The 26,418-nt window shown below is 46.5% G+C and overlaps 1 protein-coding gene across 2 annotated transcripts in view; it reads right to left on the bottom strand.

Annotated features, from left to right (window-relative positions):
* Nucleotides 1-12,861: 12,861 nt before the first annotated feature.
* LDAH (lipid droplet associated hydrolase) overlaps nt 12,862-26,418 on the bottom strand; it is a 107,673-nt gene continuing 94,116 nt past the window's right edge. For both annotated transcript variants that reach the window (XM_043604454.1, XM_043604455.1), the window contains exon 7: nt 12,862-15,066. In XM_043604454.1, coding sequence (XP_043460389.1) covers nt 14,842-15,066 — 225 coding nt within the window. In that variant the 3' untranslated portion in view covers nt 12,862-14,841. The remainder of the gene's footprint in view (nt 15,067-26,418) is intronic.

Raw genomic sequence — 26,418 nt, 5'->3', positions numbered from 1 at the left:
TACCCAGATCTGTGCAAAGGCCAGCACTACCCTTTTTAAAAAAATCAGTTCCAATTAGGAATGATCTAGAATGTGGAAAAAAAAAGTGTTTTTCTTTTTGGGGGAAGTGAAATGGAGGAGAGTTTTTTAACTGCCAGCCTGATGTGATATGGAGTTGGGGGGTGGGGTGGCATGTGCCAGGTTCTGAAGCTCCTATGGGCAGCTCAAGGAGGTATCGAGCAAGCCTTGGGGGTGCTGAGGAGGAGGCTTGGTGCAGTGGCTGGGAATGGGGAAAGGCGGGCGGCTCTGCCTATTCCTAGAGACCTGACAGGAGGTTTTGCTAGGGAGCTGGGAAAGAGGCCGGGAGGCGTCTTGGGGCGGGCTTTTGCAGAAGACTCAGGCTTGTCTGCCAGGTAGGCGCAACCGGCTCCAAAGGGTGTGCTCACAATGGGCCAACATGTGCTTGCGCTTAGCTATCAAGTCTGTGTCGGCTCTTACACGCCTTCACAGTGTTGTTGCTGTAGTTTTTGGCAGTGTGATAGTAACGGGAAGTGAAGCTACACAAAAGTGCTTTTGTGAGATTTCAGCTCCCCACAACCCAGTGGTGCAGAGCGGGGAGGAAGGCCCCCCTCCCTCTGCAGCGTGGAGGGGCATTTTCAGTTTGGCTGCTGTGGCCCCTTCGGAAGGGCGTTGGGGGGCCTTGGTGTGGCCAAGCAGAGGTGGAAGCCTGTCTCCCAGTCCCCATTGTTTTATTTGGTTCATTTCTGCCTGGGAGTCCTTTGTGGCTTTGAGGGAAGGAGGAGAAACAGTTTGGATTCCACCTGTCCAGGGCTCCGAGGGCTTCTTTGAAAAACCCTGCCGCCCTGCTGGGTACTCCTATTTAAAGCTCTGTTGGGGTTTCTCCTTTACGGTTCCTGGGAAAGGCAAGCATTCCATCCTTCTGGTCTTGGATGGTAAGGTCCATAGATGAGTTATTCAAATTTTAATTCTCAGTGATTTAACGTGTAAGAGAGAGAGAGAGAGAGAGAGAGAGAGAGAGAGAGAGAGAGATACTGAAGATTTAGACAGCTAATTGACTTAAGGGCCCCACCTGAGTCCTTTTTTATCTTGTAAAATTCCCTCAAAGGAAAATACATTTATAATGTGAATTTATATGCTGTGGCTATGTGAGTAGCTATAAATAATAAGATGTAAGTCTCTTTAGGTTAAAACAAACTTCCCAAAGCGGCAGCTTTGGTATATGCATGGTCCCATTACGTTTGTGGATTTTGCCAGAGAAGCTTCACTTTTCTAAATTGATTTTAATAATTGCATGGTGATTGCCCTGTCATAATGAAGAATAAAAAATGACACTAAAAGGTGGTAGTATTTGAAGTTTTAGAAAGGGAGTTAATAAGAAACTCGCTATTATTCTGAAGAAATTCTAGGTTATTTAATATCTTGGACAAAAGGAAACATTTTGATTCTTTTTTAGTGACTAGGAAAAACAAGTTTTGGGGAAGACATGTTTTGATTTAGCCTGAGCTTTTTTTGCGGCAAGAAAAAAATGTCCGTTTTCTTTGTTTCTTCCTAATGACCTCGTTCCATCGAGATGTGTTGTAAGTGATGTGGGAAGTAGGCATCTTCCTATGTCTTGAGGTCCAGGCTGCATCATGTGTCCTTGGGCAGTGACAGCTCCTTCCAGGGTCTCAGATGCCCTCAGGGTGTTCTTGTTTACTGAATGGAAGGAATGCCTCCCGGAATTGCTCTGGAATTGAGTGGAGCCACCACAGACCACCTGTGCCCTCTACAACTCTGCCTGGGCCTCTGGCATCTTAGAGTTCAAAGCAGGTGAACAGAGAAGATGTGTCACACCTTGTAAAAATGACAGCAAAAGGGCCACCGCTTCTGGGTTTTGCTGCTATGATGTGGTTCGACCAGCATGGCCAGGATTTGGAGAAGGATTCTGCCAGCACGTTTGGTAGTATGGTACTGTCTTCTAGGCAGTGGGGCGCCGGGGGCGGGGGCCCGAATCACTCAGCTGGGAGCCCCAGTCCCCAGCCATGGGAGAGCTGGCTGCTGTCAAGCAGAGAGAAAGTGTGTCAGGACTGTGAGTGAAGGCAGCCCCCCCACCCTATCCCGGCTTGGGCCCCCCTGGGTCTAGGGCCACCAAAGTATTCTTCCTAAAGTACGTCGAGTTTTCCATTTTGTGGGGAGAGACTTATGTATTCTAGCTGAGACCATTTGAACCACTCCTCCTTGCTGGAGAACAGGGTGGACATCCCTGCTTGGGGAGCACAGGGCTGGTCAGCTGGGGCGTTGGTGCCTGGTCTGCCAAACACGAGGACAGGCTAGTCACTGCTTCTGGAAGCCAGACATTTCCACTGGCAGACAGCTGTGTCCACTGATGCCCAAATGCTTCCCTGGTTGAATTCTGGCGTTCCAAGCAGCAGCACTGGGCTCTCCCGAGAGGGTGGCAGGCTCTGTTGCCTTAGCTTGAGCTCTGCCCCTCCATTATGTACACACTCCCCTTCGCCCTGGCGTCCTGGCGTTTCACTATCAGTGGCATGGGAAAAAGAAGAGCTGTGGATTGTGTGAAGTCGAGTCAAATCCAGCAAACCCAGTGCAGTGTCAGGTCCCCTGACAGTCTCCTGGAAGTGTCAACAGGACTGGGGCTCTTGCTGTCAGTGCTGAGGGGAGTATAGACCACCCTGTGGATGTAATCAGAGTGTAACTCAAATCCTACAAGTCATTTATCCTGTTTGTAATTTCATTCAGACTCATAGCAGAAAATAACCCGGGACTGTAGACTGATTTTCTTTCTTAAAGCAGGGAGAAAAATTGAATTCTTTCCAAGAGGAGCTTGTGCACAGAAAAAGGCAGACTCTCGCCTCACTTGAATCTGGTGTCCAGAAAGTCCGATGAGAAGAGAAAGTACAGCAGCTGTGTCTGGGACACAAACATCGTTAGGGCCTATGTCCATGGGGATGCATAAGTGTCCCCAGGCCCAGAAAGCAGGGCCCTCTCAGTGGGCCTGGGCCAGGAGCCTCCAGCAGATGCCAGGTGGCTTGGGAGCACCGAGGGTCTGGAAAGCAGCCATCTGTCAGAGGCAGCGAAGGACCTGCGTTGTCCCCCCAGGTGTCTGGACTGGGAAGGAGAGGCAGCTGGCAAGTGAACCCAGCAGTTAGAAGACATTGGGATTGGGATGGGAGGGATTAGGTCTCTCTGAGGTCTGTCTCAGCAGCACTGGTGTATCTGTGGACTTCTGCACACCCAGGAGTGAACTGCCCCATGCTGTCACCTGCTGTCTGACTGCTGCATGGTCACTTGGGTGCCAGAGCTCTGCAAGGCACCTCCTGAGAGGTCTGGGTCAGTCTGGGCAACCATCTCCCTGCCCGGAGCTCCCACTTCCGCCCCTGTAAAATGAGGAGCTCTCCAGTTCCGTGGGCCCAGGGTTCTACTTGGTCCCAAAGCCCACTAACATAGTTCACAGGCAGAGCAGATGTGACTGTTCCTGGAAAGGGTCCCCTTCCGATATCGTAGGTGCTTCTCACAAGTATCACGGCTCTTGCCTGTGTGTACATGTATGTGTATGTGTGTGTCCATTACACTCCTGGCCTCTGTTGGTGCTTCCTGGATGTGGCTTTGATTTCTACCTGGGTCAAGGCAGGTGCAGGAGAGGCTAAGATCTCTGGGGTAGAGCTCACCTCCCCAGAGCCATGACCTTTCCTGTGTCCCAAGTGAGGGACCTGTGCTCACACAGGGGTAGGTAGAGCCACATCTGCTGAGACTGTTCTGTGACCAGATCCTGGGAAGGCTGTCCCCTGCTGCTGGTGCGTCTGTGGGAGCAGCAGAGGAAAGAAAGGCTGGGCCTTGCTGGCAGCCCAGACAGGGACCTGGGACTGTCCCAGAGTCCCTGGAGGAAGCAAGCAAGCCTATGTAGGAGTGAAGTGCGCCAGCCCTCCTCACTGCCATGCCTGTGTCTGGTCCAGCTCGCTGGAGGAGTGACCTGGGGGCAGGCATCAGGACAGCTGCTTCTTCTCTTTCTTTCAGGACAGGTTCTTTTCTTTCTTTCTTTCTTTCTTTCTTTCTTTCTTTCTTTCTTTCTTTCTTTCTTGCCTGGATAATGGTGGCAGAGTTTACCATGAAGAAACACTAGAAGGGAGGAGTCAAAAGATGTTATTCATAGTTTTTCAGACAGCTCTGCCTTTTGTGCCTGGAGCCTTCTGGCCATTTCAGCTAGAGCAAGCTTCTTCCTCCTTTTGTGCCATTTTTGGACTTGAATCTGTTAAATAGTTAAATCTTGATGGGGCTCGAGGCGAGAGAAGCCTGTTCTTGTCCGGAAGTCCACGCTTCCCTTTTGTGGAGTCTCCTACCTGGATGTAGCTGCATGAAGGCTGGGGGTTGGCTCTGGTCGTTGGGTCGGGGATACTCTCTGCTCATGATGCACACACATCCAGCTTCCCCAGAGTTTGGCCTCTCCCTACCCGCCCCCAAAACTGTCTGTGGAGGCTCTGTGCCTGCAGCTGGCCTGGGACTTGGCCATAGGCCTCCTGACTGGGCAGACGTCGCTTGGGGCTTCACAATGGCGGCAGCAGCAGTTTCGGCAGAGCAACCAGGGGAAGGTGGAGTCAAAGAGTGTGAGATCATCAAAAAAACTGGTCTGCGTTTCTCTTTTTTTTTAATGTTTATTTTATTTTTGAGAGAGAGAGCGTGAGCAGGGGAGGGACAGAGAGGGAAGGAGACACAGAATCTGAAGCAGTCTCTAGGCTCCAAGCTGTCAGCACAGCCCGATGCAGGGCTTGAACCCACGAACCGAGAGATCGTGAGCCGAAGTTGGATGCTCAACTGACTGAGCCACCCAGGTGCCCCAAAACTGGTCTGCATTTCAAGCTGTGCTTAGAGTTGTTGAAAAGTACAAGCACGTCCTCTCAGCAGCACAAGTGGAGGGCGATGATCCTCTCGCTCCTGCCTGTGCAGGTCTCCAGGGAGTAATCCTGTGATGTCACTCACATCGGTGTGTGTGAATGTCTGGGTCTGGGCTGCGAGAGAAAGGGCTGGTTTCTCTCCCGTGCATCCCCCTACAATGACAAGAGGGCTGCAGCATGCATGGAAGCTTCCAGAGAGAGGGGTATCTATAGTCAGGTGAGTCTGTTGACGGGACAGACAGCTGTGCACGCTGGCATATGAAGCACTTTCTTCTGCGAGTTTAGAAACTCTTCATTCCAGAGAGGCTCACCTGGTAAAAGCTGTAGTGGCAGATATTTTGTATCCTTTTTCTAAGTCAGTTATAGGGAGCTGAAATAAGTTGTCTAGAAAAACAAGGAAAAGCTTCTGATGGTCAAGTCCCAGGCACCTTTCAGCCTGGCAGTACAGACCTTTCCGGATGCGGCCAGCGGCTTTGGTTTTGCGTTTCTAGTTTACGATCTTTTGAGCTGTTGGCAAACAGGAGTGTGGTGCAGCGGTAGCTGGAGATGTGGCTAGGCAGGAGGTGGGCCCGTGGCTGTCTTCTTTGCAAAGTCCTCTCTGCACTGCTCCAACTAGCAGTGGCGAACACACCCGCCTACCGCGGGGGCGAGATGCCTGTTCTGAGCTTACGCCCTGCTCCGACACTTGGCTGCAGGAATCTAGAACCTCATCTGAACCTTCTTTCTGGTGCCGAGGTGTGCTTGTGGCTGAACAAAAACCAGATTCCCTGTAAGGCTTACTCATCGGAGTCCTGCTGAATTGGAGGCAAACACAAACCAGTGGGAGGCACACAGGCCGCACTTCCCCTGAGGGCCCTTCCTGGGCTGCAAGATGGGAAGGGGCAAGGTGGTTTGGGGAATCTGCCACACGTTGTAGCTGTTTTACATACTTGCACATCTTCCCAACAAGCCTGGCTTCTCTCAGACCTCTTACACCTGGGCAGCCCTAGCCTGGACTTCTCAGCGGAGTGAGTCTGACAAGGTGTACAGAAAGCCTTTCCTGGTCTGCATGTTTATGTCCGAGCACATGAAGGCTGCCGAGGGCAGCAAAAGACACACGTGTCCGAGGTTTCCCCCGGGGCTCGGGACGGCAATAACTTGGCTTGAGGTTGAGCAGGCTGGTTTGAGGAAGGGGTGCCTTCACAAGCAGGACTTATTTTTCTTTGCAACTTATATTTCCGGGTCAGGGCCGATCAGAGTCCGAGGAAAGCCAGCCATTCAGCATTCTGTTTAGAAAATGATGATGCATGTTCAGGGAGAAAGCAAGAATGTATTTTCTGGCTGGGAAATACTCAAGTGTTCCAAGCCAGGAACAGAGACTCTGGAAAGTGGAATTTCTCTGGCATTCTCTGCCTTGAATAAATCACAGCTTGAACATAAGCTTCCCTACAATAATTGCTGGTTTGTCGTTGCTGTTGTTGTTTTGGATTTTTGTGTTTGTTTGTTTGTTTTGTATTTCACTTTTTACGGTAGTGCAAACAACTTTTATGTTTTCTGTAACAAAGAGTCATAACTGAGTCACCTTAGGCCTTTCAGCTGGAAGTATTTTGTCCCAAATGAAAATGTTAATGCATTTTTTTTTACAAGGATTAGCATGCTGACTGCAACTTGCCCTTCAGCACATGAGACAAGGAGATTCTGAAAAGTTTGGAAAACTTTTAATACACATACGTATATATGTTTATATAAAGAGGTTTCTGCAGAACTCTTGCACCAGCTTGTAGCATCCCTCTGTTTAAGCAGGCTCTGCTTTAAGGTGGCCAGTAGCTGCCTGCCCCTTAGTGAGCCACCTTGACCCCGCTGCCAATACTGTGATCTTAAGGAAACGGGCAAAACTCAAAGTGACAGGAATGCTGTCACAGCTCAATACATACCAAAATGTATTATTTTGATGGGGGTTGAAGTCCCTTTCATTTCGCAACGATACCCACTATTTCTCAGCTTTGCCCGGGAGTAAGAGGGAAAAGTGGTGAGAATTTTAAACTCACTGAATGCAAGTTGAACTCTCCTTTGCTAGCAGTCCTTCTAGCTCTGGTTTGGCCAGAGCAGAGCTCTGAGACTTGGAGGCTGGAGACCAGGCTGTATCCCTGCTGTTCCACGGGCCACTGGGGCAGCATGAACTGATGTCGTGAATGCTGCCCATGCCCAGGGTGGTTGGCAGGGAGCTCTTCAAGGTCAGGTACAAATCCACTGTGTATATGTATTCTCAAGTTTAAATAGATTGTACATATCGGAATGTAAATGAACTGTAAAACAGCAATCTCTATTTTTCTTGACGTTTCTATAGCAGTATATATTTGTTAAACATGCTTGTATACTCTTCGTTAACCATTTTAATATTTTGTACAGATAAGGTGATTAAATATTTTATTGATAAACCTGCTCCTGGCTGGTCTTTCGAGAACTGTTTTTTGCCTCGTTATTCAGCCTTTCTCTGATGGTCTTCTCCCACTGCTCAACACTAAGAATGGAAGCCAACCGTTCAGGCATTTGGATGACTGCATGGAAAGGGGGGTGCGGGGTATCGCTGGGTCTGTCCGCCTTTATGCTGACCGTCCCCCCTTGACACACCTCAGGCTGTCAAGTGCATACGGATGGGGGCCTCTGCATGGGGCTGCTGCGCCCTGGGGCTCTGTGACTGGTGTGGCTCTGCAGGACACTGCACAGCCCCACACTGCATGGGGAAGCACCCCAGCTTGGGTTCAGGGTTGAAGAGGCCAGAATGCAGTGGAAGACACTGTCCCTTTGGAAAAAGAATACTGCCTTATTTATTTATTTAATGTTTTATTTACTTTTTAGAGAGAGAGACACACACACACACGGAGACAGAGACAGAGAGGGAGTAGGGGAGGAGCAGAGAGAGAGAGGGAGACACAGAATCTGAAGCAGGCTCCAGGCTCGTCAGCACAGAACCTGATGCAGGGCTTCAACCCATGAACTATGAGATCGTGACCTGAGCTGAAGTTGGATGCTTAACTGACTGAGCCACCCGGCACTGCAGACACTGCCACTTGGGATGAGTGAACATCATCACTGCAAACACAGTCCGAGTGAAAGGTTGTGCTCTTTACAGGCCAGGCTGCTGTGGGATCTGTCTCACTTCAGAAAGCCTGAGCGCTCCCATTCCAGAGGTGGCACTGTCGAGTCTCAGAAATCCAAAGGCATAACGCCCGACGGTAGCAGCTTGCTCTGCAAGGCCAATTATAGATTTTAGGGAAACCAACAGAGTCCTGCAGCAAATGGGACGGGCCGCTTTTGCTCAGTACTCTTCAGACAAGTACAAAGATCTGCGCTCAGCGGCACTGCCTTGGCTGTCCCAGACCAGGCAGGAGATCACCGGCTACACAGCGTTCTACAGCTGTTCCGCCCTCACAACTTTTTCTACAACAGAGGAAAGAGAAAGTGATTTCATCTGTTCCTTAAGTATTTCTGGGAGAGGATGAGTGACAGAGCAGCAGTTGTGGGAAGGTGACAGGAACTGTCCTCACTAATGACTTGTTACCAGAATGACCTCCTCTGGGATCTGGGTACGGCCAGTGGGACCCACCTATTTGCAGAGCGATGGCAGCACATGTCTACTGTAATTGGCTGTTCCTGCAGCGTGTTAATGCTAGTCTCTCTCCCGTGAAAGGTAGCTCAAGAAAGTCTGCTCCCCTTTCGCTTCTTAATTTCATTACTAAAGAGTCTTTTTCATTGGAAGGGAATTATATTCGCCTTTCAACTAGCTTATGTGGTAGGTATGTGAAAGTGTAAGACTTGTGACCGTGCCATTGAAAAGTGTAGTCTCGTTATGCTGTTTACAACAATTCTTGGCTGGTTCTTCATTTTCCTATTTCTCAGTCTCCACTTGGCCTACCCTGGGCTTCCGTGGTTAGGGGGTTACCCGGTGAGCAGAGAAGGGGTAGTTACAGGGAGAAAGCAAAGTCAGGGGTGGCATTTAGCACTTTATCCTGTTCCCCAAACACTGAGGAGAGCAAGTCTGAAAGGTCCACAGTGACTGAGACTAACGGGAGGTGGAGACTTCCAGCCCTGCTCCCTCTGGCGCACCCTGGTGTGCCCAGTGCCCACTCACTGCCCAGCAGTCAAGGCACATGCGTGCCACCTGCTGTGCCGCTGAGGGTGGCACTGCCTGACCTGGTTGTGGATGCATCGTGCTCCTGTGCTCCCGGGAATCCCGCAATCTTCTATCCAGAAGGAACAGTGATCTGGGGAGAAGCTCATCCTTTGCAACGTGTCACCAGTGTGCAGCCACCGCCTGCGAGGCTGTGGGCGTCTGCCAGTCCTAATAGCATGCAGGTGCGCGGCCCTTCGGCAGTGGCCAGTAGGAGGGAGCCCAGCTGCGGTGCGGGGCCTGAGCAGGGTGGATTTGCAGAGGCGGGATCCTAGTCCCTCTGTGAGCAGGGAGGCCCTGCAGGTGCACCCGCACCCCCTGGCTGTAATGGACGCCCAGTCACAGGGTCACATTCCCTTCCCAGGGAAGAGGAATTTTCCCATAGACTTAACCCAGCGAGGAAGTCTGTCCCAATGTAGGGAGGTCAGCACAGGTCCCTCTGCCAGAATGTCTGAGGAATGTACCACAAAATGAAAATGCTTTGCTGTCCTGGAGCATGGTCTTGTGCATTGTTGCTGTAATTCCCACTCAGGGGTGCTGCACGGGGTTCACGCTCAACAAATAATAACTGCATATTTGGTAGTTGCTAATACCCAAACTCCAGAGGCTTTCTAACCATAGAATAATGGAAATAACAGTTGCATTTGGAGGGGACCAGAATGGCCATGAAGTGTGGGGGCCTCGCTTTCTGCAGTCCCTGGAGCCAGAAAGCCAACAGTCGATGTCCTTGAGTCCGTCCGTCCCGGTTGTGCACAGCTCAGCTGAGGAAAGGCTTAAGGCAGAAAAGAGCTGGTCCACTTTACATTTCCATTTACACATTCAGTTGTGAGGGATGAAGAGTCCCTGAGACATGATTCCCTGAGAGTCCGACCGAGTGAGAGGACTGTGTTTCTTGAGACCTTGACCCTCAGGTATGGTAGAAACTTTTATTAATTTAGGTAAAACTTATTGAATATTCTGTGTGGCAGGCCCTATTCTATAAGCCCTGAGAACACAGAGATGATGAAGACACAAGTCCCATGTCCTCAAACTTTCCTTTTAAGGCTAGGGAAGAGTTTGGCATCAGGGGCGGGGAGGAACAGACTGGAAAAGTAGAATTCTGGGAATAGCTGGTAAGTACTCCAGTAGAGACCTGGCCAGGGCACCGTGAGGGCTCCCTCCCTCTGGGGGGAGGAAGGGTCTATGCTGCGGGGCAGGAGTAGTTGGCGTTTGGGGCCGAGTCTGGGGGTGGGCAGTAGAGACATGGGCACTCTCAGAGCTGGAGCAGTTGACTCCAATGTTCTCAGGGTGCAGGTGCGGTCAGAGACACCAGTGCCTGAAGGGCCAAGGCGGCTGTGGTAGAGAGCAGAGGTCAGAAGGAGGGACAAGGCAGTTGTGGCAGAGAGCGGAGGTCAGAAGGAGGGACAAGCAGCCTCTGCTGTGACTCCTTGCAATTCACTGCCCTATGTACCCCAGCCCCACCTCCCGCCACACACTCTGCTCCCTCATTCTTCTCAAACTATTCCATTGTTACCAACCACGTGACCTGCCAACCTGGCCCTCATTTCCCTTCTCTCCACTCCTGTGCCAGCCCTCTGCTCTTGCTGGACTGCCCACTGGTGCCTCCAGGAGGCAGCACGGTGCCGTGTAAAGGGGAGGGATCTTGGCTCTGGAGTAGAGGCTGCCTTTGAATTCCTGCCACCTCTCAGTAGCTGTGAGCTCTTCAGCCAGTCACTTACCTGTCACCTCTGTGGTAATCCGTAGTGAGTGTGGCCATAATCTCATGGGACCACGAGGCCCACATGAAACAAGCCCACATGAAACAATGTGAAGGGAGGGCGGTGGCTTCTATGGGCTCTCTCCTCTCTCTCACCTGTCCTTCTGGTACTAGGAGCAGTCTCCTCCACTCTCCTTTTGGGGGTTTCCTCTTCACAGAATATGGCAACCTAGAGCCTTCAGTCTGGTGGGAGAGGCCAGACCCATGTTCCACAGTGGTTCCCCACATGGCCCAAAGTGAGATGTGTTCACAGAGCACACTTAGTTCCAGCCACTGACCTCTCTTTAAACCTCATTTTCCATGGGACAGTGCGGCCCAAGTATGTCCTCTTCTTTCCTGCAAGAGAAGGCTAGGAACAAAGATGATGTCTCATGTTAAGGAATGTTTTGCTTCCTGCATCTTTTCTAAATCTACCGTAAGGTCCTCAAGGTGCTGTTTGAGCATCCTCTGCTCTGTGTGGGAAGACTGCATGGCCTTGGGCCACAAAGCTGAGGGGGGAGGGGGGTAACTGTTCCTCCCCCTGAGTATGAACCAGAAATGTTAAGACTGCAAGAATCAAGTTGCAGGCTGGGTGAAAAAATGCAGAAGCTGAGATGTCACCGGGTCCTCCGCTGCACCAAAGAGAAGACACAGTAAGAGAAAAGCAAGTTTGCTAGCCTTTTCTTTTAGCTACCATTTTACAGAGCATCTACAGTAAGCCAGACAAGGTGCTAGATGCTATACTCACGAACTCAATTAACCCATTAAAAATAAACAAAAGCCTTCCTCAAATCTAAAATCCCATCAGTGCAGAGTCCAATGTGGGGCTCGAATTCACAAAATGTGAGATCATGACCTGAGCCAAAACCGAGTTGGACACACATAACTGACTGAGCCATGCAGGCGCCCCAAAGAACTTTACTTTCTAGAAAAGCATCCATGAGAGACAGATGCAGGAGAGAGCATGGTGGCTTTTTAAAAATTATTTTTATAGATTTCAAACTCATCTCAAACTTACAAAAAAGTTACAAGTACCAAGAACATTTTGTTTCCTCTGAACCATGTGAGAGCAAACGGACATGATGCCCCAGCCCACCCCCAGACACTTCAGTGTGTCTGCAGAGTACAAATAAGGACATCCTCTTTTCCACAATCCAACCACTGAAGTCAGAAAATGAACACTGATCTCTTACTCCCAGTTCATCTGTAGATCCCAGTCAAGTTGTACAAACTTCCCAACAATGTTTTTTTAAAGAAAGCATCTAATTCAGAATCAAGCATTGCATTAAGTTATCATGTCTTTTTAGTCTAATATGGAATTAATTTTAATATAATGTAGGGTGAAGAAAAAAAAATCAAGCCTTTAGAGGTCCCTGGCTCTCCAAGGGTTGGGTGGAGAGGTGGATGGTGAGAGGTGCCTGGCCACCTCGAACATGAGAGCCCCAGGAAGTGCCTCTGGAGATTCTCTCTGTCCCCTGGCCCAGAGCAGCCTGGCCAAGGCCACTGGTCATGACTCCAGCTTAGACTTTTCACTCAGCACTAGATAAACCCATATGAAGCAAAATATATATTTTTTAATGTTTATTTTTGAGACACACACACACACATACACACACACAATGTTAGTGGGGGAAGGGCAGAGAGAGGAGGAGATAACAGACTCTGAAGTAGGCTCCAGGCTCAGAGCTGTCAGCACAGAGCCCGACGTGGGGCTCAACCTCATGAACCATGAGATCATGACCTGAGCCCAAGTTGGATGCTCAACCGGCCACCCAGGCGCCCCATTAATCCTATCTTTTAAGTAAGGACACTGATGCATGGAGAAATTAGAGAAAGTTGTCTAAAAATCACATAGGTGACAAGGCCTCCAGAGTTCCTGTATACCTTATCATGTCATATATATGCATAGAAATATTCAGTGCTTTAATTCCTAAGGAAATGAACTTCAATCTCCTGAAATCAGATTCTTCTCTAAAAGGAGGAATGAGAAAATCCAACAGAGAGACTTGGGTCCAAGTCTAACTCAGGAGGCCTGTTCAGATGGTACCATGCACCCCCACCCCCCATACAGAGGTCAGGCCAGGCAGTTCTAAGTGTTGGTTAAACATTTATTTTGAAAATTCATTTGGCGATTAGATGATAAACAGAAAACGAGCCCGTATCTTCTACTTTTCATCATTTATTTAAGCTCTGAAAAACCACCATAAGACACAATGTCATATATACGGACAGAGTAATACAAACTAATGCTGAAAGGAGCTGGCGATGCTATTATTCTCTGAGTAGGTGTGATTCACCAGGACTTGGTCAAGGGCTTCAAGTTAGTACTATGAGCATCTCCTATGTGCAAGGCAGTTCAGAGCCGTGAATCTGAGCTTCTGACACCAGATTTCCAGAAGGCCCACCCACACAGCGGCCAATCAGGATTTCGTATATAGCCCTATGCCAGTGGCCTGTGTGTCTCCTGGTTTATCTCCGGGGCCAGGAGCACTTGGCTCTTCCCCTCTGAGAAGTCATTTGCTCTGATGCAGATGCCATGCCAAGGCACAGTAACTCGTTCAACCCTCACCACTGGGTTGGCAGCATATCAGAGCTGAAGCTTTCATCAGGGGGCTTTAGACTTTGAAAGGAAGGACAACATTCTATTGTTCTTTCGGAATGATAACGCCATGAGGGGTCTCCTCTAGGAAAAAAACTGAATGTTTTTGATCAACTGTCAACTATTACTGCTGTCAGTGGGATTTATTGGCTCCTAGGATCCCAGGATTGAGTCATTTTAGGGAAGGCAGAAATATTGTGAGCCTGCTCTAGGCTGGAGAACAAGCTTCTTCTCTACTGGTCCTCAAGGCATCCAGAGAAGGTGAATTCACATAATTTAATGGATTGTTTTGGTTCATTAGTAAAATAACTTCTTTCCAACTCACAAAACCAAGGCAGAAATGTAGAACTCATTTATGGTCCTTCTCTATTCAGCAATTGAAAGATGCCCTCTCAAAAATTACTTACTGGACGATTTGCAGAAGAAAAGAATCATGGCATAGCTAAGCACTCTATCCTCAATGCCTAGCACAGTACTTAGCTCATAGCTGGCCCTCAGTGTACTTTTATTAGAAAAAACACAGAAGGGGCAAGTCCACGAGGCAGGTACAGACCGGCTTTGGACAACCCAGGACCTCCCCATCCGGGCCCTGCAGAAGAGGAGCCTGCAGCGAGCTCACAACCTGGCAGGCTCAGCACAGAGCTTGCTGGCTGTCTTGCAGCAGGAGGCACAGTCAGGATCCTTCAACAGCTCTTCCTGGTTCCTTCACCAGTGGAATGTCTGGTGAACTTTATTCTCTGTGTAATGCAGGAAGATCAGGAAGTCTCACTCCTCAGAGAAGCTTTTTAGAGATGGAGACAAGCAGTACCTCCCCTGATGTTGGCCCCGCTGGGGGCCTGTGACCCAACGCAATGTAGTAACAGGTCGGAGCAGGGGGTGGGGGGAGGTCCTGCAGGCTGGCCTGGCATCCAGTCTGATTCTGATGAGCTCAGCCAGGACCTGTACAAAGTTAGTCCGGGCTGATCTCTAGCTCCTGTCCTTAAGGGAGACCCAGGTCCACTGCCAAGACCCACTAGTCATCACTTCCTGCTATTGGAATGTGCGTCCTCATGATCACATACACTTACATTTCTGACTATACACTTAGCATTCACTGATCTCTTTTACATTTTTGTAATTTCCTCTAGGAGAGCCTGTTCTACAAGGTAACTCAATTAAAACCAACTGAATTTAGACCTCCTTTTGTCTGCAAGGATCCTGTCCACTAGAATAAACTGCATAGTGCCAAATGGGTATCCCGTGCAAACAGAAAAGGTCTTGTTTAGATCACTGATCACTGAGTCTTGGGCGAATGTTTCTGTTAAGCCTATGGCATATTTCACCAACTGGGCTTACTTCAGTCTGTAGTGTGGGGAGCTAGCTCGGAGCTGACAGCAAGCCACGTCTTCTAGTATCAGACATTACACTGGACACTTACCTACTAAGTACACTACTAACTACTAAGAGACAGCACACCTACCACTGCTATGTACTAGCTGTCAGTGACGCTTCCATGTGTCAGGGCTTCTATTTTGGACAGATCATCCTTTAGCCAGTCAGCTATCATGCCAGCCATTTCTCCGTAAAAATGGATGATAAAACCATGAGGTAATTTTTTCTCGCAGAGTCGAATATCTCCTTCTGGAAAATCTTTCTTGATGTCTTCATAGTATTTTTTTGGACACCAAGCATCCATAGTACCATAGTAAAATGTAAGCTAAAAGACAAGACAAAAACATTTTATTAGAAAACACTTCCTCTGCCAACACAAACATGACACCAGCAACCTGCAATGCTCTGGTAACAGCCCCTGTACCTGGCCCTATAAGATAGCCGCAAGCCTCCCTCCAGACCATGGCTCTCTTAAGGAAGTGACCTTGATGGTTTATGAGAGTGAATTAAGAGGCATCTGATGGAAAGAAACCCATCCCCACATAGGGAGAGTCTTGTGTGATAGATTCCCCACGATTCACTAAAAGGACATGCCAGCAAAGTTGTGTACATTGAGGCTGGGATGGACACTGGAGAGAAGGCTGTGGAGGACAGGGAGGAGTGACTGAGACATGATCGCTGAAGGACTAGTGACCATTCATACACACTTCACAGTTTTCACGCAGCCACATGGTAGACATATGGATATGTTTGTTGAATGCATCCAAAGAGGAACTAGAGAGACTCAGGCTTCTCAATGTAGCAGACGAAAAGTGATCAGAATCCTGAGAGTGTCTGTAACATTTCTGAATAGGCTCCATGCAGCAGGAGAGTATGCAGATTCAGTGGGCAGGTGATATAATCATGCTCCAGGTGACAGCAAGCAGCTGCATGGAGACAGAGCCTCCTTTAAGACATTACTAAGACCCTTACTGGATACTGATCTATATACCTGCCCATGACACACACACACACACACACACACACACACACACACACACACACACAAATAGGTGTATGTACGTATATACACGAATGTGTATATGTGTATGGGTACATACGTATATATGCACATACAGGTATCCCCTGCTTTTCCGAAGTTCATGTTATGCCACTTTGCTTTTATGAAACACCTATGTTAGCATCTGTTTTCGCTAAACAAAAGACACCCGAAGCGGATTTTCGTTTTTATGAACAAAAGCTAAAAGCAAAAATAGTGTTCAGTGTTTGTTTGGCAGTGGGCAGGTACAGAGGCAGCGCACACCTGGAAGAGGGAGTGGCTCCACCACGCTCCTTCCCCTGGAACTACATTTCACATCAAGCCACCATAGCTTTGAACTGTGGCTGCAAGCATCTGGGCTTTACCTGGATTTATTTTGGGCACCCACTAGCATGATGTGTCCTAAAGTATCTGAAAAGCCTAAGAGAGGTTATTTTTTGGGTCTGGGAACACTCAAAAAATTTTCCATATAAATTAAGGTAAATACTTCTTTGGTTTACGTCACTTCAACTTACAAAAGGTTTTACAGGAATGCTCTACTTTTGGATAGTGGGGGAAACCTGATAAGAGCTAACAAAAGACTTCACACAATGAAGTGACACGACCAGGTCTGGCTACAATGGCAAAGAGAGATGGGAGCAGTCAAAGTGTGTCGGGAAGATGACGCGGGACACATGTGTTATTGCCCACTAGGTGCTTTTGATCTAATAGTCATTAAATCCATTATCTGAATATGGACAAGGGAGACTCTTTTGATAAAGACACTGGTCTTTATTACAATAACCTTATGACTTAACCAATATTTAAGGGAACAGTTAAAACAATACTTTAAAGAGGAAAATATGTAGACTACTCCAGAGAGTCAGTTACTAACAACTAAACCTTGAGTTGCAGACTTATTCTGAATTACTTCATAGACAGCTTTCTGGTTGTCACCTGAGGTTTTAGTTTTGAAAGCTGCAAAGGATCTGTGGCTCACAGGCTGCTCACTTCTTCTTCCCATTCTCCTGTGTTTTGCTCACTACAACCATTTGTGGGTACTCCAAAGCCCCTAAAACCAAAATTCATTTTGCCATGGCTCTTAGCAGCGTATGAAGTTCTTTCTGTTGCTGGAGGACAGAGAACCTGGTGGCAGCCTGGCTCCTTCCCCTGGGTATCAGTCTCTCTACAGCTCTGCCATGCTGCAACTCCACCAGCAGAGGGTGATGATTCTGGCCAGCAACACCCTGCCCGCAGGCATTAATTACCTACCAATAGGGCTAATAACTTTAGGTTCTCTCTAAACCATACCCTACCCTTACCCACAAGAATCTTTTAAATTATATCCAGGAAATCGAGTACGTTACAGTCCTCATGCCCAGTGGTTCGGTACTTCCTCATAGTATGAAACAGTGCTGAGAAATCTGGAAGTGCTGACTTGGGCCCATGACCGTCATGTGTGTTCCTCTGCCCCAGTGCACTCTCTTGCCTTAAGATTCCTGAATGCCGACAAAGGTGCTTTGGGAGCCCTCACACCTGCATAAGCTGGCAAAGTCTTGTGAAAAGCTCTATTGTAGAAGGATCAACTAGAGGGACAGCAAGGCAGAAAGAGCTCTCCAGGGGTCTCTGACAAGGAGCGCTCCATCACTCTGTGCACCTGCTGCTGCTTTCTGTCTCATATTTCAGAGACTATTCCTTTGGAGAGTTTAGCATTTACTTTTCAGTGAGGGAATTACAACTTAAAATGTCTTCATTGAAAAGTCCAGCTTGATGGGCTGGGAAACACCATCCCTTCCCTCACGAATGAAGGTGTGGACAGTTGAGCAGGAATAACACATGTGGATTACAGAGGCCTTACACCTACTTCAGGGTATCCAGAGACAAGTCGTGTCCAAGTAGTTAAGCTACCCAAGACATGTCCAAGGACACTTAACACAAAGTGTGCAAGATGGCATTAACAGCGAGGATTCCAGATTTCCCATAGGTTCATCTAATTTTACTTCTTAAGCCTCTATGACCAGTAACCATTTAGAGTGGCTGCATTTCGTTAAATCTCTAAGTAATGGTGGGGTAAGGTCTTTTTGCTTGGGTGTTTTGAAAGTTTTCTTCAGACTATATTCACTGAAGGGCAGCCTTCTATGAAAATCTTGGCTTACAAGTAAAACATGTGGTTATTCTAATGCCTTTATATACACTGGCTCAAGATACTTTCCATCCCTATAGATTAGAAGTCACAGGCAATAGATCTGGACAGAAGGCTCTGCATCTGTAACCCTAAACAGGAAACAGAAAAAGTATGGGGTGTGTGGAGCTACTAGTGGGGGGTGGGGGGAGACAGGTGAAGCAGAAAGAAAGAAAGAACTGGACACCAAAGCATGGTGGTTAAGAGTGTATATACTATTATAATATCGATGTGTCAAAACAAAGAACCATCACAACATATAATAATGAACTGCTAAAAACTGAGAATAACATGTTAAGCTCTATATTCACAGAGTCCTTACAACAATACTCTTGAGGAAGGTATTTTATCCTCATTTTACAGAAAACGAAACTGAGGCATAGTGAGATTAAGTTGTTTAAATTCAAAGAATTAGTGAGTTGTAAGGCTGGGGTATAAATCCAGAGACAACATTCCTAATCTGTACCCTTTACTATGATTTGCAATTAACAGTGAACTGACCCATGTTGTGAAGAGACAAAACCTGAAGACTGGGCAGTCTTCAACTGGCCATGAAAACTGAGAGTGACAATCAAGGGCAGGAGCAAACCCAACAACCTTCACTTACAGCCTTCTCGAAGTCTATGTAGTTCTGGGGCTCTGTGTGTCACGGGTGTAGTAACTGCTGGGACATGACCGGAACTGTTAACTAAGAACCTCAGGTTATCAGCAGGACGTTTAAATTCAGAGGTTTGTAAGAAGATAAATAATTGTTTCCTGTAGTTTTATTTCTCCTTGGCACTAGCTTTGCTATGCATGAGAATTGATAAAAAGTACACATTACTGAATGGAAATTATTCCGTGTTTCCAAACTGCTGTCATGTTAAGTAATCCGTTTCTCTATTAAACACAAAATTTAATTTTCCCAGTTTTTGTAAATTTAACTTCTCAGGACTGTGCTTTTTGCTTTTCCTCGTGTGTTCTGCAGTAAGGTGGAATTATAGTTGCTAGGGTGCCTGTGCTCACAGACATATTTTCCTTAAACATTTCAGCGTGCCCCTAAGGAGCTATGTCCCTGCAAATTGTTGCAGTTTGCTACCATTGAGAAGCCACATTTGTCTTTTCTCATGTGGGTGTTTTTTTCTCTCACTTTTTGCTGCTGAAACTAACAGATTCAAAGCAGTCTCACCAAAAATGACTCTAACCCTCCTTGCCATCTGGCGTTGGCTAAGTGGTTGAAATTCACAAGGGAGTAAATCTCACTTCTGGAGAAGCTGCCAGACTAGGGAAGAACACAGGCATGTACACACTGGCCCTTAAACACAACAGGCAGAGAAGGGTATAAAGTACTTCTGGAGTCCAAAGTAGGAAAACCTGGATTCTGCCCTGACGGAGTCCACAAACCTTTTAAAAATACTTATTTACTTTTTTTATTTTAGAGAGCGAGTGAGAGGGTGAGCAGGGGACGGGCAGAGGGGGAGAGAGAGAGAATCTTAACCGCTCTCAGTGCAGAGTCCGATGCAGGCTATATCCCACGACCCTGGGATCATGACTTGAGCTGAAATCGAGAGTCTGATGCTCAGCCGACTAGGTCACCCAGGTGCCTCAACAAATCTTTTTTTAGAACACATTTTGAGTTGTTGGCTTTTATTCATCACTAACAGAGGATTTATTTTAAGAACAAAAGAAATACCAGAAACCATCTTATGACCTAAGTTTATATATTTGATTTAGCTGATAACAAACTAAAATCACTTTCAATGATATATCTCAAAATATTAAACATGAAAAAACCCACAAGAATCCCTATCTGGTGATGTGTACACACACACACACACACACACACACACACACACACACAGAGGAATACTATTCAGCCATAAAAAGGAAGGAATTCCTACTGTTTGTGACAATATGGCTGGACCTTGAAGGCGTTATGCTAAGTGAAGTAAGTCAGAGAAAGACAAATACTGTATGATTTCACTTATATGTGGAATCTAACAAAAAAAGGAACTCATAGAAACAGAGAGGAGAGTGGTAGTTGCCAGAGACGGGCGGACAGTGGGGATGGGTGGAAGGATTGGGTGAAGGGGGTCAAAAAGTACAAACTTTCAGTTATGAGTAAGCCCTGGGGGGTTTAATGCAGGGCCTGCTGACTAGAGTTAGCAGCACCGTACTGTGTATTTAAAAGTTGCTAAGACAGCAGATCTTTTAAGCTTTCATAGCAAGAAATTTAAATTTGTAACTATGTGAGGTGATTATGTTAACTAAACTTGCTGTGGTAATCATTTTGCAATATATACATATATCACATTCATTATGTTGTATACCTTAAATTAATACAATGTTTTACCTTGATTATATCTCAATAAAGCTGGAAAAAAAATCTCTATTTGTATTACTTTTCTCTATTCAACAATCCAGAGGACTACAGGCATTATGGGAATCACAGGCCTAATAAAAGTGTTTCATAGTCTTAGAATGTTACTTCTTTTCTTTCTCTTTCTTTCCTTTCTTCCTTCCTTCCTCATTCCTTCATTCATTCATTCATTTTATTAACCTTACGCATAAGCTGAATTTTATTTTATATTATTTATTTATTTTTAAGTTTTTTAATGTTTATTTTTGAGAGAGAGAGGGAAGGAGAAGGGGCAGAGAGGGGGACACAGAATCCAAGGCAGACTCCAGGCTCTGAGCTGTCAGCATAGAGCCCAACGTGGGGCTCAAACTCACGAACTGTGAGATCATGACCTGAGCCGAAGTCGGACGCTCAACCGACTGAGCCACCCAGGCGCCCCATGCATAAGCTGAATTTTAGAAGCTCCTTAGAATATAATTCATCATAAAGCCAAGTTTGGTATAAGCTAGTTCTTGGCAGTTTAACAAAGTGAACTTCCTCTCTTCAAGTGGTCTTCGAGCGATCTGTTTCATGATACGGTGTAGACTAGAGCAGAGGAGCAAATAGCGCTTCAGGGCCATCATGCTCAGAGTGAAAGGGCTTCTCATAAAGCCTTTGTGTTCTATTATGGTAAAATAATCTGTGAAACTGCTCAAGTTCATTATGCAGTCACAGGGAGAGAGCATGGTGCAGCGTGCAGAACTTGGGCCCTGGGCCATACCTGCCTAGACTGGAATTTTGGTTCTTCTATCACTAGCGTTCTTCTATCACTAGTTGTTCCCTTAGACTAGTTTCTTAGCCTGTCTGTGCCTGTTTCCTCATCAGCAAGGTGGGGATAGAACAGCTGCCTTGTGGGGTGGTAAGGATTAGAAAACAAAGCACATCAAGCACTTGGCATATAGTAAGCACTCTTAAAGGACACATGGTGATACTGGTGTCTTAAAGGACACTGGTGATAACAATGAGGACAAAGGGATCTCCTGTGGGGGCAAAATCTGTCTCGATTCTTCCCTACAGTGAGAGTTGTGCTCAGATCAGAGGAAAAAGAAGCCACAGGACCTTAACATAATTTTTGAGAAAATATATTTTCTTCTGATAAGCTGCTTTTGATGTAAGTCAGGCTCAGAAAATGTGGAAGTAAAGAGACTGTCTTTTTTTCCATTGGATAATCTTTCCTGCTTTGTCAAAGATTTGTTGGCCATACATTTGTGGGTCCAATTCTGAAGTCTCTATTCTATTCCATTGGTCTATGTGCCTGTTTTTGTGCCAATACCATGCTGTCTTGATGATTACAGCTTTGTAGTAGAGGCTAAAGTCTGGGATTGTGATGCCTCCTGCTTTGGTTTTCTTCTTCAATATTACTTTGGCTATTTGGGGTACTTTGTGGTTCCATACAAATTTTAGGATTGCTTGTTCTAGCTTCAAGAAGAATGCTGGTGCAATTTTGATTGGGGTTGCATTGAATGTGTAGATTGGTTTGGGTAGTATTGACATTACAGTATTTATTCTTCCAATCCACGAGCACGGAATGTTTTTTTCATTTCTTTGTATCTTCTTCAATTTCCTTCATAAGCTTTCTATAATTTTCAGCATACAGATCTTTTACATCTTTGGTTAGGATTATTCCTAGGTATTTTATGATTCTTGGTGCAATTGTGAATGGGATCAGTTTCTTTATTTGTCTTTCTGTTGCTTCATTATTAGTGTATAAGAATATAACTGATTTCTGTACATTAATTTTGTATCCTGAGACTTTGCTGAATTCATGTATCAGTTCTGGCAGACTTTTGGTGGAGTCTATCGGGTTTTCCATGTATAGTATCATGCCATCTGCAAAAAGTGAAAGCTTGACATCTCTTTAACAAATGGTGCTGGGAGAACTGGACAGTAACATGCAGAAGAATGAAACTGGACCACTTTCTTACACCAATCATAAAGAGAAACTCAAAATGGATGAAGGACCTGAATGTGAGACAGGAAACCATCAAAACCCTAGAGGAGAAAGCAGGAAAAAACCTCTCTGACCTCAGCCACAGCAATTTCTTACTTGACACATCCCCAAAGGCAAGGGAATTAAAAGCAAAAATGAACTATTGGGATCTCATCAAGATAAAAAGCTTCTGCACTGCAAAGGAAACAATCAACAAAACTAAAAGGCAACCAATGGAATGGGAGAAGATATTTGCAAATGACATATCGGATAAAGGGCTAGTATCCAAAATCTATAAAGAACTCACCAACTCCACACCCAAAAAATAAGTAATCCAGTGAAGAAATGGGCAGAAGACATGAATAGACACTTTTCTAAAGAAGACATCCAGATGGCCAACAGGCACATGAAAAGATGCTCAACATCACTCCTCATCAAGGAAATACAAATCAAAACCACACTGGGATACCACCTCATGCTGGTCAGAGTGGCTAAAATGAACAAATCAGGAGACTACAGATGCTGGAGAGGATGTGGAGAAACAGGAACCCTCTTACACTGTTGGTGGGAATGCAAACTGGTGCAGTCACTCTGGAAAACAGTGTGGAGGTTCTTAAAAAAATTAAAAATAGATCTACCCTATGACCCAGCAATAGCACTGCTAGGAATTTACCCAAGGGATATAGGAGTGCTGATGCATAGGGGCACTTGTACCCCAATGTTTAAGGCAGCACTTTCAACAATAGCCAAATTATGGAAAGAGCATAAATATCCATCAACTGATGAATGGATAAAGAAGATGTGGTTTATAGATACAACGGAATACTACTTGGCAATGAGAAGGAATGAAATCTGGCCATTTGTAGCAACGTGGATGGAACTGGAGAGTGTTATGCTAAGTGAAATAAGTCAGGCAGAGAAAGACAGATACCATACGTTTTCACTCATATGTGGATCCTGAGAAACTCAACAGAAGACGAGGGGCGAGGGGAAGGGGGAAAAAAAAGTTAGAGAGAGGGAAGGAGGCAAACTATAAGAGACTCTTAAATACTGAGGACAAACTGAGGGTTGATGGGGGGTGGAGGGGAGGGGAAAGTGGGTGATGGGCATTGAGGAGGGCACCTGTTGGGATGAGCACTGGGTGTTGTATGGAAACCAATCTGACAAATAAATTTCATATTAAAAACATATGGAGGGGTGCCTGAGTGGCTCAGTCGGGTAAGCGCCGACTTCGGCTCAAGTCATGATCTCGCGGTTCGTGAGTTTGAGCCCCGCGTCGGGTTCTGTGCTGACAGCTCGGAGCCTGGAGCCTGCTTCGGATTCTGTGTCTCCCTCTCTCTCTCTCTCTGCCCCTCCTCCACTCATGCTCCGTCTCTCAAAAATAAATAAACATTAAAAAAATTTTTAAAAGAAATATGGAAGTAATATACACTTTCTTTAAGCCTAAAGCAAAGTGTGTTATTATATACATTATCATGTATAGCAAACATGCACTCTACACACACACACACACACTGTATTCCCGTGAAAAGATCATGGGGAAAGACATTAGTTAGAAGATCCAAGATCAGTCATCAACCAAACAAACAGTGAAGCACAACCCCTGTCTGCAAGCCACCACTCATGCTCAGCTCACTGAGTGGACACTCAGCCACTTTACTTATAAATGAGACCTGGAGCCTACACTGCAGCACCATCTGGGTATTCCTGGTTGAGTATCTTCCAAAATGAAGGATGGCACCAGCATTCGGAGACTACCCTCCTGGTAGGGCTCACCGAGGGAGCCCCTGGGCAGTGGAGATAAGGCCCGCTGCTTCCCTGGGTGCTGAATGAACAGGCTTCCTAGTATGTTTACGTGCAGATTTCTTTAGAAAGAGTACCCCGAGCCTTCGAGCCGCATGGCAGGGGAAACAGCCGCCCTGAGAAAGCAACCAAGGAGCAATGGTGTAGATGTTCAGGGAGGAGACGCGTATTCTCTACCGTGCTCTGAGAAGTCAAAAAACTTACGCCATTCCTGCTTTCTCCACTTCTTATTTCCTTTTCAGAAATAACTGCCACCCAACAGGTGTAGGTTTGTTTTTTGTTTTTATTTTGTTTTTGATCAAAAAAGCAAAAGATCAGATGCTGTAAGCTCACTGTAAGCGAGCTGCTTACAGACAGGTCAAATTAGTACCCACACACATTTAGGTACTTCCCAGCGAGATCTCACTGTCCTGCCTTTATTGCCCTGTTTTCACCCCCCTCCAGCTTTCCTAGGCTCAGGGTACTAACCCTCCTGCACTGTATCCCACCCCTGGGGAGAATCCAAAACAGGTTGCTTGCTGCTCATCCCCTCCCCAAAGTCAGACCAGGCACCTGTGAAGGAGACCTGTTTTGTAACATAAGCCTCTTCATTTCAGTTATTTAAAAATCATATTCCTCCTGGGAACAGAGCAGCCTCAAACTTTTAAAATTTCACTGCAAGTCTTTCCAAGCAACCATTTTTAGGAACTTGAAGAGTTGTTAAAGAAAGGGAGGCAGTTTAGGAAATTCATTTTCCCATTTACCTTGTTTCCTTTCTTCCTTTTATCCAGAATTGGCTCAATTACCATTCTTGAAAACATGAGAATTAAAATCCCCAAAGATTAAGAAAAGTGGCTGAGGATGGGGGCAAGACCACTGAGCCCTCTCCCTTCTGCAGGCACCTTGGGGAGCAGGTGGAAATCAAGCCACCCAAGGAGGAGGTGAGGGCTGGCAGGTTATTGACCGGACCCCTCTCCAGTGGCTGAAATGACTGCGCACCAACAGACTTGCAAAGTGGAGCTTTTTCCTTTCCGTGTTAAACGCAGGCATAAAGGGTCAGAACCCACCTACTCCCAAACAGAAGGCGCTGGACCAGCCAGTGATTAGCTTTGTCTCTTTCTTACCTGGGACTAGAGTACGAAGCTGACCTGAGGCATCAATTTCCCTTTGGTGAGGCTACAGAGTATGAGGCATCGGGAACAAATCTATCCCCTTGTGTTTGTGTTTCCCCCTGGTCATATGCCTCAGGAAACTGGCAGATGTGCTGAAGGGTCCTGTTTAGGACCTTTAGCTCATCTGAATCTTCTGCATGAGGGTACTGGCCCAAGTCCTGGTAAAGATTAAGTGCTCCTATGCCTTCCTTCACCACTGTTCATTCCTGTTCAACATCTCCCTCAGGCATCTCAAGCAGAGCAGTGGCTGGGATCTAGAATGGGACTGGGGCATTCCAGGGTCTCTTGGCTATATATTTAATATTACCGAAATCTTTAACTATAGGATGAAATGAAAACATCTAGGAAGAAGTGTGTGGGGGAGGAGAAGTTAAGCAAATAGTCTTTTTAAAGCACTCAGAGGCACATCTAGGGTATGACTAAATTTATAATAATATTAATAAACTTCTAGCTGAATGCTTAGGGCATGCCAGATACTCTTTAAAGGTCTTTATATGAATTATAGCATTATATTTTTGGAACAAATGTATAGTACTAGATGCTATTACTAAACCATTTTATTGATGAGAAAGGAGACAGAGTGAGGTCAAGTAGCTTAACCAAGGTCACATAAGTGACCAAGTGGTGGAGCTGGAGTTTGAACCCCAGGCCAGGAGAAGACTCTGCTCCCCTGTGCATACCCACCCCTTTCAATCACTCTTCACTTGAGAACTCAGGGTGTGCTCACACACGTACGTAACACGAAGCTTTCAAGGTCAAAACGATTGACATAAAAACAAGCCTATGTATTTCCAGGATGATTATGACATTCTGAACAGGCTTCAAATGAGACAGGCAGAACTAACACAATCAGTTTCAGACCGAGGCGTGGCGGAAGGCAGACCTGGTTAGTAGGTCCAGGCAGCACTTCCCATGCTCCGCTAAGCAGGACGTGTGCATGTCTGAAGGATTTGCATGCCCGAATCTGCAAACAACTGCACAACGTTTGTTCCCAAAGGCAACGTGCACCTCTGGGCTCGGGTGGGCTAAGCAGGATGGGGAAAAAGCCGTAGCAGAGGGGTTCCTGTTCCTGAGGGCACTTTGCCCCTTTTCCCAAACAACACTGTCACCCTGGCCTGGCTCTCTGGGCGCAGGGCGGCCCTTCTACTGCTGTCTGCCTTTGTCAGAAAGCTGCACCTCGTGTGTTCTCGCCGGGAACAATTTTAGACCCTTGCTG

Source organism: Prionailurus bengalensis, chromosome A3 (genome assembly GCF_016509475.1).
Source record: "Prionailurus bengalensis isolate Pbe53 chromosome A3, Fcat_Pben_1.1_paternal_pri, whole genome shotgun sequence".
In the NCBI taxonomy this organism is placed as follows: Eukaryota; Metazoa; Chordata; class Mammalia; order Carnivora; family Felidae; genus Prionailurus; species Prionailurus bengalensis.
This window is presented reverse-complemented; position numbering and strand designations above follow the sequence as displayed.